Here is an 18,279-nt window from a genome sequence, read left to right on the forward strand (position 1 = left end):
AAAATGGCGGGTGATTTGATGTTTGATGTAAACACACAAAAAATCCTCAAAAAAGATAATCATATTGGATGAACATCTTCATTGCCAGACGTTTGGGGCATGACTGAGCGTTGGGATTCCCTTCGTTCGAAATTCCAGGGGCAAAATATTGACTTGGATGCAGAATTTGAAAAATTCTTGAACGAGGTATGTCATAATTATTTTAATATTTATGTCATATTTATTATATCTTAAGATTCAAATATTTCTTAACTTTTATGCATTTTCCCCTTCTGTTTTCAATTCTCAAGCTATCGTAGCTTGATTATTTCTCAACAGCTGATTATAAGATTTGCAGTTTGCGATGTTTATTATTTGAACAACAAGTTAATATTTGAGTTAAATGAAATTTTGGTTTAATTAGTTTATTTATTTATTTATTTATTTAATAACTTTACAACCAGATGTTTAGATCTAATTGAGGGCCTGGTCAACAGGACAAGAGTCCCATGTAAAGAACAGCCTAAACCAGTTTTTTAACCAGTTTTTAAAAGCAGTCTGTCACAATCACAACACTATGGTTTTGACATCATCTGTAACCTTTCAGTCAGTTATAGCATACATGTTCACTACTTATCCAATCAAAATACTTGGATATACACTGTTACGATTACAGCACAGTGCACACATCTGTACAATAAGCTTTTCAGAGACTTAGTGGTTTACTAGTTATTGTTATTTTTGAATATTACAGTCTTTATCCGATGAGTCTCTTGCATCCCCAAGACACAAAGCTCCTTCGTTGAAGACCAAGTTATCCAAAGACAGTGATGTCGGGAGTTTACCATGGTGGGCAGAGGAAGATGAAGATGAGGACAAGAAAAGAGAAAGTCTAAGGCAAAGTTGGCTCAAACCTAAACCCAAGGAGAATGTCGATGATGAAGGACTACAAGAAGGAGATAGTGCTGAGGTGAGAAGGAGCAGAGTTTGACATTTAACTCACATGTCAATTTAAAAATTAATCGATTATTAATCAATGGTTAGGCAGTGGAAATGCACTTACCTTTATAACTTTTTATATAGTTTCTTGATTCCTGGACATGGTTTTAATCAATCAATAAGCCTGAAGCGAGATGACGTTTTACCCCCGACTCTATACCATAATAGTTTTTTAAATTCTTTCATATTAAAATTTTTGATTCCTTAGAGAATACAGGAACAATAGTCATAATTAAAGAACAAAAGCGGTGTGAAAAGGATTATGGTCTAGAGATGGGGGTAAAACGTCATCTCGCTTCAGGTTTATTAATTAATCAATCAATCAATCTTTATTTTGTACTTGAATTGCAAAAGTTCAAAGATCTTAAAGGTTTCAACCTCCATTTTCCCATCTGACCATGTGTTTAGGCTTGCTAAATATCTAATAAAGCTGTTTTGGTTTTGCTTAAAAGATGCAGAAAACAGAAGCAACACAGCCCACCCCTGTGGGGATATCACAGGACACTAACCATGGTGATAGCTCACCTGTATCAATCAGTAAAGACAGTCTGGAGGAAGGTAGGCATACAAGCCCACCCCTGTGGGGATATATTCTGTCATGCTACAGTATCTTTTTTCCTAATTGGAAGGAGGGCCCGGTGATATAGATGGGAAGATTGTTGAAGAAGTTTCTGCTTTGTGCTTTTGATAGTTGCAAGAAAAAGTCTGCAAAAGGAAAAGTTTATTCCTGAGAAGGAAGATGATATCCCAGAAAGGTAAGCAATAAGTCTAGATATAAAGTATACAATAAAAATGCTATCATTCTATAGACCTTATTTAATTCTCTAAGATGCTGCAGTGTTCCTTGATAACAAAATCGAAACTAGAGTATTAGTGACATTTATATATGTCCTACATTAATCCTTGCCAAAATTATTTGGCACGATATTATCATTGCACTCAAAAATAATGATTTCTGATTATGCATGAATGAAAAATCTCCCTCACACTCCTGGTGCATGGGCACACCAGTGTTGCTCTTTGCATGTTCTCCATTTTTCCTCCCTCCATAAAAGTCAACATGTAAGTTGAGTTTTGCTTTCGATTTTAGACCACTGAGTGAAGAAGAAACAGGAACTTATGAAAACAGTGGTAAGAAATTCTTCTGTGATATATGCATGTATACATGATTCTTGATCTTATTTCAGTATGCTGGTAAACAAAGTTTATCTAACGATTACAGTATGTCGTGCAAAAGTATGACCAAACATATTGTATTAGTGAACACTCTTTATGCACCTGTAGGCTTTTGTACATTAAACTGACACTTATGATGCCAGGCATGCTGGTTAAAGTGCAACAGAAGCTGGCTGGTTTATACAGGATGCAAAGCTTTCTGGTTGCAGTGGGACATGCAAAAGTATGACCAGCGATAATGTCTTTGTGAGCATCTTTTTATGCACAGGCTTATGAACATTAACTACTACATATCATATAAAACATGCTGGTTTTACCTAAATAAGGCAATTATGTAAAAGCTTGTTTGGCAACAAGCTTTGCATAGAAGTATGCATATGGTAATAATTTTGCTTGTCATCCTGTAATAGACATTTTAATGTGTTATTACTTTTGTTAGATGATGTAGAAACAGGCAACAGTTCAGTGTCCCCCAGTCATGATATGATGCCCTCTGAGGCTCCTCCCCCTGGGCCTGACACACTTCAAGAAGAGGAAGACAAGTTGAAGTTCTTCCAAGAACAAATGAGGGATGGCTCACAGTTTGATTATAAAGAGGAGCTGGAAGGGTTGAGCACGACTGATAGTCCTGAAAAGTAAGGATTTAAATTTATTATAAGTTACTTCTGTCCTAATCCATCATATTCATAGTTATAGCTATCCCTACTCCTTCTTATGCCATTTTATTTGGTTCTAAAAATATTTTAAATTTCACATATTTTTATTCTCTTCAGAGAAAGAGATGACAAGTTACAAGCAACGGGTGTGGAGTTGGGGGACTCCATATTCAATGCAACAGGTAGGTTATATTAAAAATGGCAAATATTCACCTAGGTGATCATTATTAAGAATGAGTATAATTTTAGACCTAAATTCATATATAGAGTTTCGCGTGCTGTGATTGGTTGAGCGAGCAGTGATTCTGAGACCGATATTTATAGTACTGCTGGAGCGGTGATTATGAGGTTTTCAAAATTTTGCTAAAGCAGAAATAATACTAAAACTTTTCTTATCCCGAATTTGGACTTTTCTCTGATATTCAAGTCTAAAATTATTACTTTTCTCTGATATTCAAGTCTAAAATTATTCACCTCAGGCTCAGTGAACAGACTGATACTCACAGCTTGGTAAAAATTAATACTCCCCAATATTCACTTTGCCTTCAGTGAATAATCAGTAAGCAGTCCAAAGTTCTTGACCAATCATTGTGCTCTATTTTCTATAATCGCCTGGGTAATGATAGCTTACTAATACAATTTATTACTTTCTTTTTCTTTTCTTAAAAGATCACCATTCCGAAGAAGCCGATGTTGACAAAAGTGAAGACCAACAAGATGGTGCTGATGACGAGGATGATTATAGTGATCAGTTTGAAGAAAGCCATGATCAAGAAGAACACGATGGAAAAGAAGAGCCAAACAAACAAGCTCAACCTGTAAGCAAACAGTATATACAGCGCTAAAACTAACAGCTGAAGTCAGTCGCTGGTCTTGAGGACCAGCCAAAATGGTTTTGACTTGGAAATACCTTGTTTCTGGCTCAACGTGTCAAAACAACTGGTGTGGCAGTAAATATTTGACTGGACAAGCTCCAATGAATTTTTATTTTTGACCTTGATATAAGGGGTGGTAAATTCCCATACCTATGTTAACATCAAATGTCAAATGTTTTCTACAATACCCATACCATGCCACCACCTGGTTAGCTTAGCCTAAGAGCATCGCTCTGTTGTGTGGAAAGTCACGGCTCAAGTCTCGGCCAGACCAACACTCACTGAGAAGAAGGTGCTGTCTTTGTAATTACATCTGGTTAGACCTTCTTGCGTCTTGGATGACCATGTTAATTACAGTCCCTTCCCTAATCAACTAGACGTTAAGAAACGACCACAAGTTTATCAGTTGTCAATTACTGTCAAGTGTTATCCTCTATAAACATTTAAAGAAACTTTGATGTATTTTATTTTTTCATGCTAACATGCCAGATCATGCCAACTTCTGCACAAATACCAACAGATATCTGGCATTTGCCAAGAGTATCCCTTGCCCTGAAAGACTGTCTTCAGCATCTCTTGGGGATTCCTCGTATGTTCCCTTGTACTGTCAAGTACAGTGTCCTTCTTCATTGACATCCCAATATTATTATAACTTATCTTAAACCATTGATTTCTGTTTTCAGGCTTTGGATCAATTAGGACTAAATAAACCAAGCTTATTATCAAAAGGTTAGAAAACTAGATAATGCTTTGATATTGAATATACTGTCAGTAATTAATGCTATTTTTAATTATTGTCATAAATAAATAAACATTTTTAGCCCTAGGAAAATGTTTGTCATTGCAGACTGGACATGTGTCATTCCCAAGGATATGATTTTGAATGCAGCTCTGACAATAGCACACTTTCGAGATATGCTTCGCTTGTCATGCACAAAGGTTTCAGTATGAGGCTACGTGCTAAATGCTCAGTCATTTGTGACAGGCGGTAAGAATAAATTTAATTTAGCACGTAGCCTCATACTGAAACCTTTGTGCATGACAAGCGAAGCATATCTCAGAAGTGGGCTATTTGGAGGACATAACAATAGGTTTCCAATATTCTCATGAGATTGAAATTCTTTTGTTTTGTCCTCCAAATTGCGTTGCTTTGACACGACATGCAAGGGGTCTATATCTTAGTTTGAAACTTAGTTTTCAGTGATAAATAACTGGTATATTTTTTCTGAATATATTTTTCAGTGTCTTTAATGGATTCATTAGATTCAACATTAGACAGAAATAAGCAGCAACCTAAAATGCAACTGGAGAAACCAAAAGGTATGAAAAACTAACCACGTTTTGAATGCTCTGTTGCTCAGGATTTAGCTTTGATTTTTGTCTTGCTAATATTCAAGTACTCCTGTAAAAGTCTGTGACATGACAATTGAATGTTTGGAAAAACTTCTTAATTGCCATGGTTGTCTAATTCGCTCTCAGATTTAGGCTTGGAAAGCACACAATATGATGTATAGAGTCTAGTACAGAACTTTTCATGTCATGATGGTATTTACTGTGTACTCCATTTTACAGTTCTGTTTGGTGACCACGAATAATAGTTCCAAACCGAGGTTGGAGTTGCCGCACATGATAAGAAGTATAGTTTTGCTATGAACGGCAACTCTAACCTTGACTTGGAACTATTTTTCATGGTCACTGAACGGAAGTGTAAATGGAGTATTGTAATCATTAGCTTTTGAAGGTACATCTGCTAGTGGGTCAGGACTAAAGACTACAGGTACAGGTAACCTGTACAGTGGTACAACAGACACAATAGCTGAACTACAAGCAGCACTACAACAAGTGCAGATGAATGCCACTGATAGAAGCCAACAAGATAGAGGTAGGGCACTACTGAACACTTCAGCTATTCTTACACTTGCCTAGTCCCTGCCTGCACCCTTCTTCTGTATCCCATTCCTGTCCTCACCCCTTGCCTGTGTGTTCAATTTCTGTCATCACCCCTCCCCTGTGTGTTCCATTCCTGTCTTCACTCCTCCCCTGTGTGTTCCATTCCTGTCTTCACCCTTCCCCTGTGTGTTCCATTCCAGTCCTCACCCCTCCCCTATGTGTTCCATTCCTATGCTCACCCCTCCCCAGGCTGCACCTAGAATGTTACCTCTACATGCAGTCTCAGTAACAAACACCCACCTTTACCCTTACCTCACTTGCTCACTTCACACCCAGGGTCCCCTGCTCTTCCACCTCCCCAATCCTTCACCCCTGCCCTTCCTAATGGTTACCCATCCTGTATGTCCTCTCTACATGCAGACTGTACAATACTACCCTACATCCTTGCCTTGCATCCTACCCTTGCTCATTCCACACTACATACAGTATGTCCTCTGCTCCCTCAAACCACAACGGTGAGAAACGATTCATTAGCTGCGCACACTACCCATGCTTCCTTTTGTGATGTCACGAGAAAACTTATTTTCTCATTCTTGTTTTTGTTTATGGTGACACATAAAGGTCTTCAGCCTCTAGAATCACAGCACGAGGACCAACTCCTTCTACAAAAATCATCAACAGGAGAAACAAAATCCCGAGGCTTCAGCTTAAGACCGTCAGTCATCACCGACAGCAGTCCGGCAGAAAACGAGTTGAAGAAAAGACAGCTGCTAACGAACATTGGAAGCGCTGGTAACACTCTCACCTCCGATAGTATCGACTCTGCCTCGCTACCCGTGGACTGCAGGGGATTTAGTTTAAAACCATCTGAACCTCTCCCTAGTGGACCAGAGCCGGGACTCGCGGTAGATTCCCGAGGGATTCCCTTAGATTCTCGTGTCGTCCCGTTAGACTCACGCGAATCTAGGGACAGTTTTACCGAAGAGAAAAGAGGTTTAGACTTACAGCCTGTGGCGAATATCCTTGCGATGATAGACAAAACAGAAGGGAAAAAAGGAAAAATCGGTGATGATGATACCGAGGATGAAGACACACCCCCTTTAGATAGTCTTCGCAGCATCAAGGCCAAAGCAAAAGCTCGCAAGAGTGTAGACACTAAGAAGCGCGAGCCAACCAAGAAGACGACTAATAAAAAGGGCGTGAAGAGTGCTTACTCTCCCGTGCGAGTGCGTGGCAGCAAGGGAAGTCTTCCAGAGACATCCACTGGAGTACCTCAGAAGAAAGGTAAGAGAAAGGAAAAAGGAAATCAGTCTGTTGGGAAGAGTAATTTAGACCAGTGGCAGCCATCGATGTCTTCTCCACCTTCTTGGTCACCAACTCCAAGCATGAGAAAAAGCAAACTACATATGGTGAGTTTACTTCCTTCCTTCCTTCCTCCCTCCCTCCCTCCCTCCCTCCCTCCCTCCCTCCCTCCCTCCCTCCTCCCTCCCTCCCTCCTTCCATTGAATTTTCCCATAGTAATGAAATACTCCATTCATTTAAATTTGACTTCAATTCAAAAAAAGTTCCGAAAGGCAACCCAACGTTTTGACGTGAGTTGATTCATCATGCTTCAGGAAAGTAAGATTCCAAGTCCAAAGATAAAAACAAAGAGCAACCGCCCAGACCAAGACGTCCCCGAATCATCAGCTCATCACATCGCTGAGTCCGTTGAATCATTTGCAAACTATCTGAAACATTTAGTCAGACCGAATGATGAGGATAGGGAGAACCTAGCCCCGATAACACCGAGGTGGTCCGATGATGAGCCGGTCAAATCTCGAGCGTCGATTCGGGCAACTTCGGTTGATGATCGGATGGAACGGATTTCTAGAGAACAAAGGTTTCAGTCTGAGGTATGTAATGACTTGCGACCTTCTCTTCTCTTCTCTTCTCTTCTCTTTTCTTCTCTTCTGTTCTCTTCTCTACTCTTCTCTAACTCTGCTCTTCTGTTCGCGTCTGTTCTCTTCTCTACGCTTCTCATTCTCTTCTCTTGCTCTTCTCCTTCTCGTTCTCTCTTCTCTTCCTCTTCTCTTCTCTTCGCTCCTTCTCTTGCTTCTCTGCATCTCTTCTCTTCTCTTCTCTTCTCTTCTCTTCTCTTCTCTTCTCTTCTCTTTTATTTTTTTATTGTTCTCATTCTTTTCTGTTCACTTCTTTCTTTAGTGTTCTGTACTTTTCTGTTTTTCTCTCTTCTCTTCTGCTCTGCTCTTCTCTCCTTCATTCTCTTTTGCTTTGCCTATGTTGTTTTTTTTCTCGTTCGTTTGTTTGCTTTGAGCTGGCACTACTGTATTGCAAATCAACTGACAAACTCTCCATTTCCTGGTCAAGGTTGAAAACTGGCAAACGGCCTGGAAAGACGAACGACGTCGGAACGACAAACTCATCGCCGACTTCGCTGCAAGGGAAAGAGAGCTATCAAGAAAAGAAGAAAAAACTCGGCTGAACTACGAGGAACAGATACATGATCTCAAACAAGAGATATACAGTCTACAGGCACGACTACAGGAAGAACAAGAGAATGCCGATAATAGGAGAAAGGTAGCAAGTGGCGGAGATTTGAAGGTAAAACTTATTTTTCTTTGTTTTTATACGAGCTAGTTGCACGGTCCCTAATTTGTTGTAAAACCGCAAACCTCTATTCGTCGGACACCCTTCATTAAACGGACAGCTAGTTGCACAGTCGCGAGATTTTCTTCCCATATTTACTGTCAAGCAAACCTCTATTCATCGGACACCCTTCATTAAACGGACAGCTAGTTGCACAGTCACGAGATTTTCTTCCCATATTTACTGTGAAACAAACCTCTATTCATCGGACACCCTTCATTAAACGGACAGCTAGTTGCACAGTCACGAGATTTTCTTCCCATATTTACTGTAAGACAAACCTCTATTCAACGGACATTCTTCATTAAACGGACAGATCGTTGCACCGTCGCGAGATTTTCTTCCCATATTTACTGTAAAACAAACCTCTATTCATCGGACACCCTTCATTAAACGGACAGCTAGTTGCACCGTCGCGAGATTTTCTTCCCATATTTACTGTAAAACAAACCTCTATTCATCGGACACCCTTCATTAAACGGACAGCTAGTTGCACAGTCACGAGATTTTCTTCCCATATTTACTGTAAGACAAACCTCTATTCATCGGACACCCTTCATTAAACGGACAGATCGTTGCACGGTCACGAGATTTCCTTCCCATATTTACTGTGAAACAAACCTCTATTCATCGGACACCCTTCATTAAACGGACAGCTAGTTGCACAGTCACGAGATTTTCTTCCCATATTTACTGTAAGACAAACCTCTATTCAACGGACATCCTTCATTAAACGGACAGATCGTTGCACCGTCGCGAGATTTTCTTCCCATATTTACTGTAAAACAAACCTCTATTCATCGGACGCCCGTCATTAAACGGACAGCTAGTTGCACAGTAGCGGTTCCCATATTTACTTTTAAACAAATCTATATTCAGCAGTACACCGTAACACACCATTTCAATTTTCATTCGTTAGGGTATCACCGAAGAAGAGAAGAAACGACTAGAAAAAGAGATTCGAGAACAGGAGAAATTAATGAAGGGTTATCAACAAGAGAACGAACGACTGTACAAAGAACTCAAGCAGATCCAAGCCAAGGGGAAAACGACTGAAGCAAGAATGTTTGCTGAAAACCAAAAACTCGGTAAATTGGGAATGGGTTGTGTAGCGGTATAGTGCACTCGCCTCACCTCTTGAGTGGGTTCAATTACTTGACTCTCCATTATATGAGTAGAGCTTGTTAAGTGCCTCCCTTGATTCGAGTGTTTTTCTACGGGTTCTCCGGTTATACTAGAAAAAATCAACTAAAAATCAACTTTTAAATTCCAATTGGAATCCAGTGGAAGAAGAGCCACTCTGTGGAATCCACTGTTAATCCCATTATTACTGCTGCGGTAAAACTAAAACGCTAAATTCTAATTATTCAATCTGTGAGTTAGCCATGCCCTGACTTAGAATAGCACAGAGGTTGTTTCAGGATTCAATCTGTGAGTTAGCCATGCCCTGACTTAGATCAGCCCAGAGGTTGTTTCAGGGTTTAATCTGTGAGTTAGCCATGCCCTGACTTAGAATAGCACAGAGGTTGTTTCAGGATTCAATCTGTGAGTTAGCCATGCCCTGACTTAGAATAGCACAGAGGTAGTTTCAGGGTTGGATCTGTGAGTTAGCCATGCCCTGACTTAGATCAGCCCAGAGGTTGTTTTAGGGTTCTATCTGTGAGTTATCCGTGCCCTGACTTAGATCAGCCCAGAGGTTGTTTCAGGATTCAATCTGTGAGTAAGCCATGCCCTAACTTAGATCAGCCCAGAGGTTGTTTCAGTGTTCTATCTGTGAGTTAGCCATGCCCTGGCTTAGATCAGCCCAGAGGTTGTTTCAGGATTCAATCTGTGAGTTAGCCATGCCCTGACTTAGATCAGCCCAGAGGTTGTTTCAGGATTCAATCTGTGAGTTAGCCATGCCCTGACTTAGATCAGCCCAGAGGTTGTTTCAGGATTCAATCTGTGAGTTAGCCATGCCCTGACTTAGATCAGCCCAGAGGTTGTTTCATTATTCAATCTGTGAGTTAGCCATGCCCTGACTTAGATCAGCCCAGAGGTTGTTTCAGGGTTTGATCTGTGAGTTAGCCATGCCCTGACATAGATCGACCCATATGTTGTTTCAGGGTTTGATCTGTGAGTTAGCCATGCCCTGACTTAGATCAGCCCAGAGGTTGTTTCAGGATTCAATCTGTGAGTTAGCCATGCCCTGACTTAGATCAGCCCAGAGGTTGTTTCAGTGTTCTATCTGTGAGTTAGCCATGCCCTGACTTAGATCAGTCCAGAGTTTGTTTCAGGGTTCTATCTGTGAGTTAGCCATGCCCTGACTTAAATCAGTCCAGAGTTTGTTTCAGGGTTCTATCTGTGAGTTAGCCATGCCCTGACTTAGATCAGCCCAGAGGTTGTTTCAGGGTTCCATCTGTGAGTTAATCATGCCCTGACTTAGATCAGCCCAGAGGTTGTTTCAGGGTTTTATCTGTGAGTTAGCCATGTCCTGACTTAGATCAGCCCAGAGGTTGTTTCAAGGTTTTATCTGTGAGTTAGCCATGCCCTGACTTAGATCAGCCCAGAGGTTGTTTCAGGATTCAATCTGTGAGTTAGCCATGCCCTGACTTAGATCAGCCCAGAGGTTGTTTCAGGTTTCAATCTGTGAGTTAGCCATGCCCTGACTTAGATCAGCCCAGAGGTTGTTTCAGGGTTTGATCTGTGAGTTAGCCATGCCCTGACATAGATCGACCCATATGTTGTTTCAGGATTTGATCTGTGAGTTAGCCATGCCCTGACTTAGATCAGCCCATATGTTGTTTCAGGATTCAATCTGTGAGTTAGCCATGCCCTGACTTAGATCAGCCCAGAGGTTGTTTCAGGATTCAATCTGTGAGTTAGCCATGCCCTGACTTAGATCAGCCCAGAGGTTGTTTCAGGGTTTGATCTGTGAGTTAGCCATGCCCTGACATAGATCGACCCATATGTTGTTTCAGGGTTTGATCTGTGAGTTAGCCATGCCCTGACTTAGATCAGCCCAGAGGTTGTTTCAGGATTCAATCTGTGAGTTAGCCATGCCCTGACTTAGATCAGCCCAGAGGTTGTTTCAGAGTTCTATCTGTGAGTTAGCCATGCCCTGACTTAGATCAGCCCAGAGGTTGTTTCAGGATTCAATCTGTGAGTTAGCCATGCCCTGACTTAGATCAGCCCAGAGGTTGTTTCAGGATTCAATCTGTGAGTTAGCCATGCCCTGACTTAGATCAGCCCAGAGGTTGTTTCAGGATTCAATCTGTGAGTTAGCCATGCCCTGACTTAGATCAGCCCAGAGGTTGTTTCAGGGTTTGATCTGTGAGTTAGCCATGCCCTGACATAGATCGACCCATATGTTGTTTCAGGGTTTGATCTGTGAGTTAGCCATGCCCTGACTTAGATCAGCCCATATGTTGTTTCAGGATTCAATCTGTGAGTTAGCCATGCCCTGACTTAGATCAGCCCAGAGGTTGTTTCAGGATTCAATCTGTGAGTTAGCCATGCCCTGACTTAGATCAGCCCAGAGGTTGTTTCAGGATTCAATCTGTGAGTTAGCCATGCCCTGACTTAGATCAGCCCAGAGGTTGTTTCAGGATTCAATCTGTGAGTTAGCCATGCCCTGACTTAGATCAGCCCAGAGGTTGTTTCAGGGTTTGATCTGTGAGTTAGCCATGCCCTGACATAGATCGACCCATATGTTGTTTCAGGGTTTGATCTGTGAGTTAGCCATGCCCTGACTTAGATCAGCCCAGAGGTTGTTTCAGGGTTCTATCTGTGAGTTAGCCATGCCCTGACTTAGATCAGCCCAGAGGTTGTTTCAGGATTCAATCTGTGAGTTAGCCATGCCCTGACATAGATCAACCCAGAGGTTGTTTCAGGGTTCTATCTGTGAGTTAGCCATGCCCTGACTTAGATCAGCCCAGAGGTTGTTTCAGGGTTCAATCTGTGAGTTAGCCATGCCCTGACTTAGATCAGCCCAGAGGTTGTTTCAGGGTTCTATCTGTGAGTTAGCCATGCCCTGACTTAGATCAGCCCAGAGGTTGTTTCAGGATTCAATCTGTGAGTTAGCCATGCCCTGACATAGATCAGCCCAGAGGTTGTTTCAGGGTTCTATCTGTGAGTTAGCCATGCCCTGACTTAGATCAGCCCAGAAGTTGTTTCAGGGTTCAATCTGTGAGTTAGCCATGCCCTGACTTAGATCAGCCCAGAGGTTGTTTCAGGGTTTGATCTGTGAGTTAGCCATGCCCTGACTTAGATCAGCCCAGAGGTAGTTTCAGGGTTTGATCTGGGAGTTAGCCATGCCCTGACTTAGATCAGCCCAGAGGTTGTTTCAGGATTCAATCTGTGAGTTAGCCATGCCCTGACTTAGAATAGCACAGAGGTTGCTTTACGTTTAAATCTTTGATCTGCCCAGAGTTGCAGGGTTCAATAAAATCTGAAGGTTTTTTTACTGGAGCTTACAAACAGTAGCGTTGGCAATCCAAGGAATTTTAGAACAATATTAACACTAAGTAGGTTGATTATAAAACATTGCGACATTACGTTCTTAAAATTAAACGTAGTAAAAAAATTATATAGAATGATACATAGAACAATATGTACAAAAGTAGCGACGTCGAATAACAGTAGTCATGACTTAATTGTTTGCAGCAACCGAAGTGGCCAACTTAAAAGAAAAACTTGACCAACACCCTGGCCAACCGCATTACTCTACACCAGGATCAGCTGTCCTTGGCGCAGACAGAATAAATTACCTCCAGGACCAACTCGGTTCCTATAGGAGGAGAGAGACTAAGACAGAGAAAGAACTTGATGAACTTAGACACGTGAATATGACTCTTGAACAACGCATGCGCGCGGCGGAGAGAGAGCGAGACGACGCTGTGGAAAGAGCCAATCAGGCGCTAGGTATGGTATAACCTGGCCAATCACTTCTTTAGGGAAACCATTGTAATGTTGCGGCATGTTGTGCCATATAAGTGCTGTAAGTCGGTACCGTACGTTTCCCTCTCATACGAAAACCATTCTTATTGGAAGCCATTCCAATGTTACGGCTTGTCGTACCACATAAGTGCTGTAAGTCGGTACTGTATGTTTCCCACTCATACGAAAACCATTCTTATGGGAAGCCATTCCAATGTTACGGCATACCCTACCGTGTACGTGCTGTAAGTCAGTAGCGTATGTTTCCCACTCATACGAAAGTCATTCTTATGGGAAGCCATTTCAATGTTACGGCATAACTTACCGTGTACGTGCTGTAAGTCAGTACCAATACCATACGATAACCATTATTATTGGAAGCCATTTGAATATAAAGGTTTTTCTTACCGTAGGAACCAGTACCCAAGAACAAAGTCAGATGAAAATTCGATACGAATCTGAAATTGAAAGGCTAAATCGTAAACTAAAATGGTACGCCGAGAACCAGGAGATCCTGGACAGAGACCTGGTCAAAATCAAAGTGAAAGACCAGGAAATCAAAGACTTGAAGGAAACAGTCGAAAGACTGAAGAGACAGCAAGGAAAAGAAATGGTTGAACGAAAAGAAAGAACGAATGAAAGGACTGCTGACGCCAAGAGAATACGAGATCTTAAAAGACAGGTAAAACACCATTAACAATTATTCACGTTTCTTTCACTGTAAGGTCCAAGGGCGGATCCAAGGGGAGGGTCGGGGGGGGGGGGGGGTCGCGACCCCCCCTGTCATTCCTGAGGTCAAATGGGCTTCCTGTGGTAAAAATGCGACTGGGATTCCTTTGTCCACAAAATTTACCCCTGAGACCCCCCTTCAAAAAAAACCTGGATTCGCCCATGAGGTCACTCCGTTCTCGCTATGTAACTTTCAAATGGCACAGGGAACAGTGAAGGGGACTATTTTTTGTCTTGACAATTTCCCCCTCGCCCTCCCGCTCAAAACGATAATGGCTCGTTTTTAAGCTCTCATGCCAAAGTAGTCACTTCAAGAACTTTTTAGCTTCGTATTTTTTTGTTGTATACATTTCAAACAATATGATGCCAATCGTAGGAGTTGATTCTTTCATGTGTAAATATTTTAACATGTTCGTCATAAAAGAACAATTCTCAAGGGAATGTCATGTGATTTGAAATGGGCATTTTGTATAAGAAGGTAAAGTGGTCTGTATTCACATGACAGAACATCTCAAACAACTTAAAATGATAGTGGCATTTATATCCAAGATGTAAAAGATGACAAATAATTTGCCTACAATAATGTCAGGTACGTGAAATGGAAGAGATCATCAAACGACGATATCCCAACTCGTTACCAGCCCTCATCCTGGCTGCGTCCTCTGTACCAGGCGTCGCGCAGCAAACAACAGACGAGTCACCTAAAAAACAGCCCCCCTCCTACGTTTTCTTGGAAAATCAAGTCAAAAAGCTCCAGTCACAACTGGAAGAAAAAGATGATGAAGCGAGTCGAAGAATTCGAGCCATAGAGCAAAAATACAATGCAATGAAGTTTGATTACGAGGAGAGGATCAAGGAACTGGAGCAGAGTCTGAAACTAGCCAATGAAAAACCACGTCCTTCAGCACATCCTCATACGCATGCGCAAGCGCTTGAGAAAGAGCTAGCAGCTGTGCGTGAGGGTGATCGCAGGCGCATAGAGGAGCTGGAGAGTGAGATAAGTGTTCTGCAGGAAGCCCTCGGCAGGATGTCGTCTCTACAAGCTCATGTAAAGAACAAAAAAAGGTAGACTGGAATAGAACATTTTTTTGAATTCCTGAAATACCGCTGTTATCCTTGATTACAGACTCATTTGCACAGGGTTAGCCTCGTATCAGTGTCTAAATATTCACAAATACCAACGGTAAAGTAAAGAATGCACAACTTCAACAATACAAACACTTTGGAATTCCACGGACCTTCACTGCAACACATGAATATTGTACAGAAAATTGAGGCTAACCCTGAGCAACAGAGAACTGGAAACTGGAGTATTAAGAAGAGATAACTAGCTAAAAACTAGTGTGAGCTGCGTCGGTGTTTCTAATGAAACAGTAATGATAAAAAGGTAAAATATACATCGTGAAAAGATGAAAAAACTTACTGACGCTTCGGACGCTAGTCCTTCATCGGAGTATTGTGATTTTGTGTAATGCCGCGTGCGCGTATATTCTTACATATGAGGATAGTCGGCATGTTGGTTGACAAATTATTTGGCCTTGTCAAGAAAGCAATACACTGCCAATGCCATATTTGTTTTGACGTTACAGAGTAATAACGCCTTGTTTTTTGCTTGTTTGTTTTCTCCAGAAAATCCGACGAGAAGAAGTCCACTACTGAGGTGCCTGTTCAGCAAGATACACCAGAAAGAATACAAGCGTTAGAACGACAGATAGAAGAAAAAGACAAAGAACTATCAGAGCTAAGACAAACTTGTACCAGGCTACAACACGAACGCGAAACCATGCTAGCATCACCTCACCGAGACTCCCGAACCACACCCAAAACTCCTCCCCGTGTGGCGGAGCTTGAACGACAAAACAGCCAATTAAAACAGCGCTTGGCTGAGATCTCTTTAGACATGGATCAAGATCGTGTTAGGTACCAGGGTTCTCTCGCTGAGGCCGAGCGCAATGCACGACAAGCACGTGATGATGCCGCTGACCAAATCGAAAAACTGCGGGCTCAGCATCAAGGTGAGGTGAATCAACTGAAGAACGACTTTGCTGTGCGGCATTCAAGTTCGATAGTAACGGATCTCAAGAGTAAGTTGGCTAGTCAAGAGATCGTCATTCAAAAACTACGAGAAAAATTAATATTGGAAGCAAGGAATTCCGAAGAGTTAGTCGCTGTGAAGGTAACGTTAAGTTTTGAAGAAATTTCATTGTATTTTATTATTTATTTGATTTCATTTTTTTGTTATCGTTATTGCCGTCGTTTTTTATATTAATTGTTCGTATTCCTCCTATTATGACTTTGATCCTATTTTCTTATCTTTTTTATTCAAATATTTGTTTAACCACTGAATATTCAATTCACCTTTTCGGCGATAGCCGTCACGTCGTAAACACCAAAAAGTTCGGACACCGTTCTCGGATTCCCATACAAACACACTGAGTTTAAAGAGAAAATTTAGATAGATTTATTTAGTTACCTCTCTTAAAAGCAATAAGAAAAGCTTCAATCAAGTTAGAAAAATGATATTTTACTTGTATTTAGAGAACTAACTAAACAAACCAAGTAAATAGTTCATTCAAAGTCAGTACATTTGTACGGAAATCCGAGAACAATGTCCGAACTTCTTGGTGACCGTAACACAATACAACACAATTTTTACCATGTGACGGCTAGCGCCGAAAAGGTGAACTGATGATTTGTTTTACTATTTTGCCAAAAGATTCATTCCCTCCCATTTCTTCTTTCCTCATAGACTCGTGAAGGAATACTCAAACAGCAAATAGCAAACTTACAAAACGAGCTTCACCAGGCCAAAGAAAACTTCACACCAGAAATGCGACACTTCGATACCCTGCAATCCAAAATAGCAGCTATGGAACAAAGATTCAACCAGAGAGAATCCGATCTTGAACGGATTATAAACACTACACATATCAAATCTAAATTAGAAAAGGAAGAATCCGACTCAAGGTGGAAGGCGATTGTCAGAAAGAAAAATCAAGAGATCGAAAAGTTTCGTGAAGAACTTGATGTTATTTTAGAGGCATTGAGAGAACTGAAGAGACAAGGGGTAGTTATTCCAATGGCGACTGCTTACCAGTATTAAATGGATATTATTTATTGTTTTTATTAAATTTATTGTTATCCTGTTTAAATGAGGTTTGTTTGAGTATTGAGATTGATCAGGGATGGGTGGATGGATGGACGGACGGACGGACAGACGGACCAATGGATGGATGGAGGGAGGAATGGATGGATGTATGGATGAACGGACGGATGGATGCATGGACGGACGGACGGACGGACGGACTTACGGATGGATGGATGGGGGGGGGGGGGGGGGTTGGATTTATTCTTTATTATATTTTTAACTCTATCGAGCTACAACAGTCTTGTATTTCCCTCAACTTTATTCATTTTATAACTTGTAATAAGCAAAGACTAGTTACACATTAATATATGAATTCATATTTTTGTCGATATACTTTTTCTAATCACTTACATTTTTTTAAAATATACATTTGTGTATACAATACAATTGTATGTAATACAATTACGTAATTGGAAACATTTAAAAATCATTTGCGCGCGTGTAAACATCGTTATACTGATGAAGGGCGCTATGTAGACACAAGTCGGCGAAAAAAAGCCAAAATATAATATTCATAATCATGACTCCTGACTGCATTTTCAGTACATTTAAGCTGACACCAAAATAATTGCGAGTGCATTTTGTTTACGTTTAACTCCCACGTATCGCATCAAAATCAAAACGCTCGGATATTTTTGAATTTAGCACATGTAGTCGGTTCAAACATTTAGGCTTTTATTTAACGGTGTATTTGAAATCTTATTTTTGTGTCGCGTCAACTGAAAGGCTACGCCTCGTGGTTTTAAACCCGATAAAACACTCGTGCTCGTTTATTAAACACTACATATAGTATAGTGCCTCTTATGGGACTCTAGGTCCCGTTTCGCACCCACCCTCTTGGTCCTACTTTCTTGTATTATTATTATTTTTCTTTAGTATGTTTGTTAATTACTTTATTCATTGAGAAATTTGAAGGCCAATAAAGCTGTTAAAAAAGAAGCCAAATACCCAGATGCCTGCGGTTATTATCCCGCAGTTTGTTTATTATTTGTTCTTTTGAGTAATTGTTGACATTTGGACGACACTTATACAAGATAAATGTGTTTTCGGAAGTTGCTGCTGAAGATTAAGCAAATTATCGGGTTTATTGCGAAACCAGCATATGTCAAAATTTCGAAAGCTTTTTCCAAAACAATCAAAATTAGAGCTGAATACGGTGAAAGGAAATAAGGATTCAATTTATCGAATACAAATAGAAGGAGAGAAATATAGTAAGGTACCCACGAGATGAAAAAAACAACCGTAATTGTTACCGCGAGTTGGA

General features: G+C 40.9%; 1 protein-coding gene across 1 annotated transcript; it reads left to right on the top strand.

The window, feature by feature from the left end:
- Positions 1-5: 5 nt before the first annotated feature.
- Positions 6-17,019, top strand: LOC116296460 (centrosomal protein of 162 kDa). Its single transcript, XM_031704477.2, has 20 exons — positions 6-186; positions 734-949; positions 1,431-1,536; positions 1,670-1,733; positions 2,069-2,109; positions 2,594-2,789; positions 2,928-2,992; positions 3,480-3,628; positions 4,369-4,414; positions 4,928-5,005; positions 5,418-5,567; positions 6,197-6,984; positions 7,192-7,470; positions 7,943-8,176; positions 9,141-9,309; positions 12,866-13,123; positions 13,552-13,820; positions 14,457-14,932; positions 15,497-16,043; positions 16,617-17,019. Exons 1-20 carry the CDS (start codon positions 100-102, stop codon positions 16,968-16,970), a joined length of 4,572 nt encoding a protein of 1,523 aa, XP_031560337.2. The 5' UTR covers positions 6-99; the 3' UTR covers positions 16,971-17,019.
- The last annotated feature ends 1,260 nt before the right edge of the window (positions 17,020-18,279 follow it).

The sequence above is a fragment of the Actinia tenebrosa genome, unplaced genomic scaffold (assembly GCF_029948245.1).
Source record: "Actinia tenebrosa isolate PJP-AT-01 unplaced genomic scaffold, QUT_ActTen_1.0 PGA_scaffold5__44_contigs__length_20552954, whole genome shotgun sequence".
Lineage (NCBI taxonomy): Eukaryota > Metazoa > Cnidaria > Anthozoa > Actiniaria > Actiniidae > Actinia > Actinia tenebrosa.

Coding starts and splice junctions, on each gene's coding strand:
- LOC116296460 (XM_031704477.2), top strand. CDS start 100: ATGACTGAGCGTTGGGATTCCCTTCGTTCGAAATTCCAGGGGCAAAAT. Junction 5,568..6,196: donor TAGAAGCCAACAAGATAGAG/GTAGGGCACTAC, acceptor TGACACATAAAG/GTCTTCAGCCTCTAGAATCA. Junction 8,177..9,140: donor CAAGTGGCGGAGATTTGAAG/GTAAAACTTATT, acceptor TTCATTCGTTAG/GGTATCACCGAAGAAGAGAA.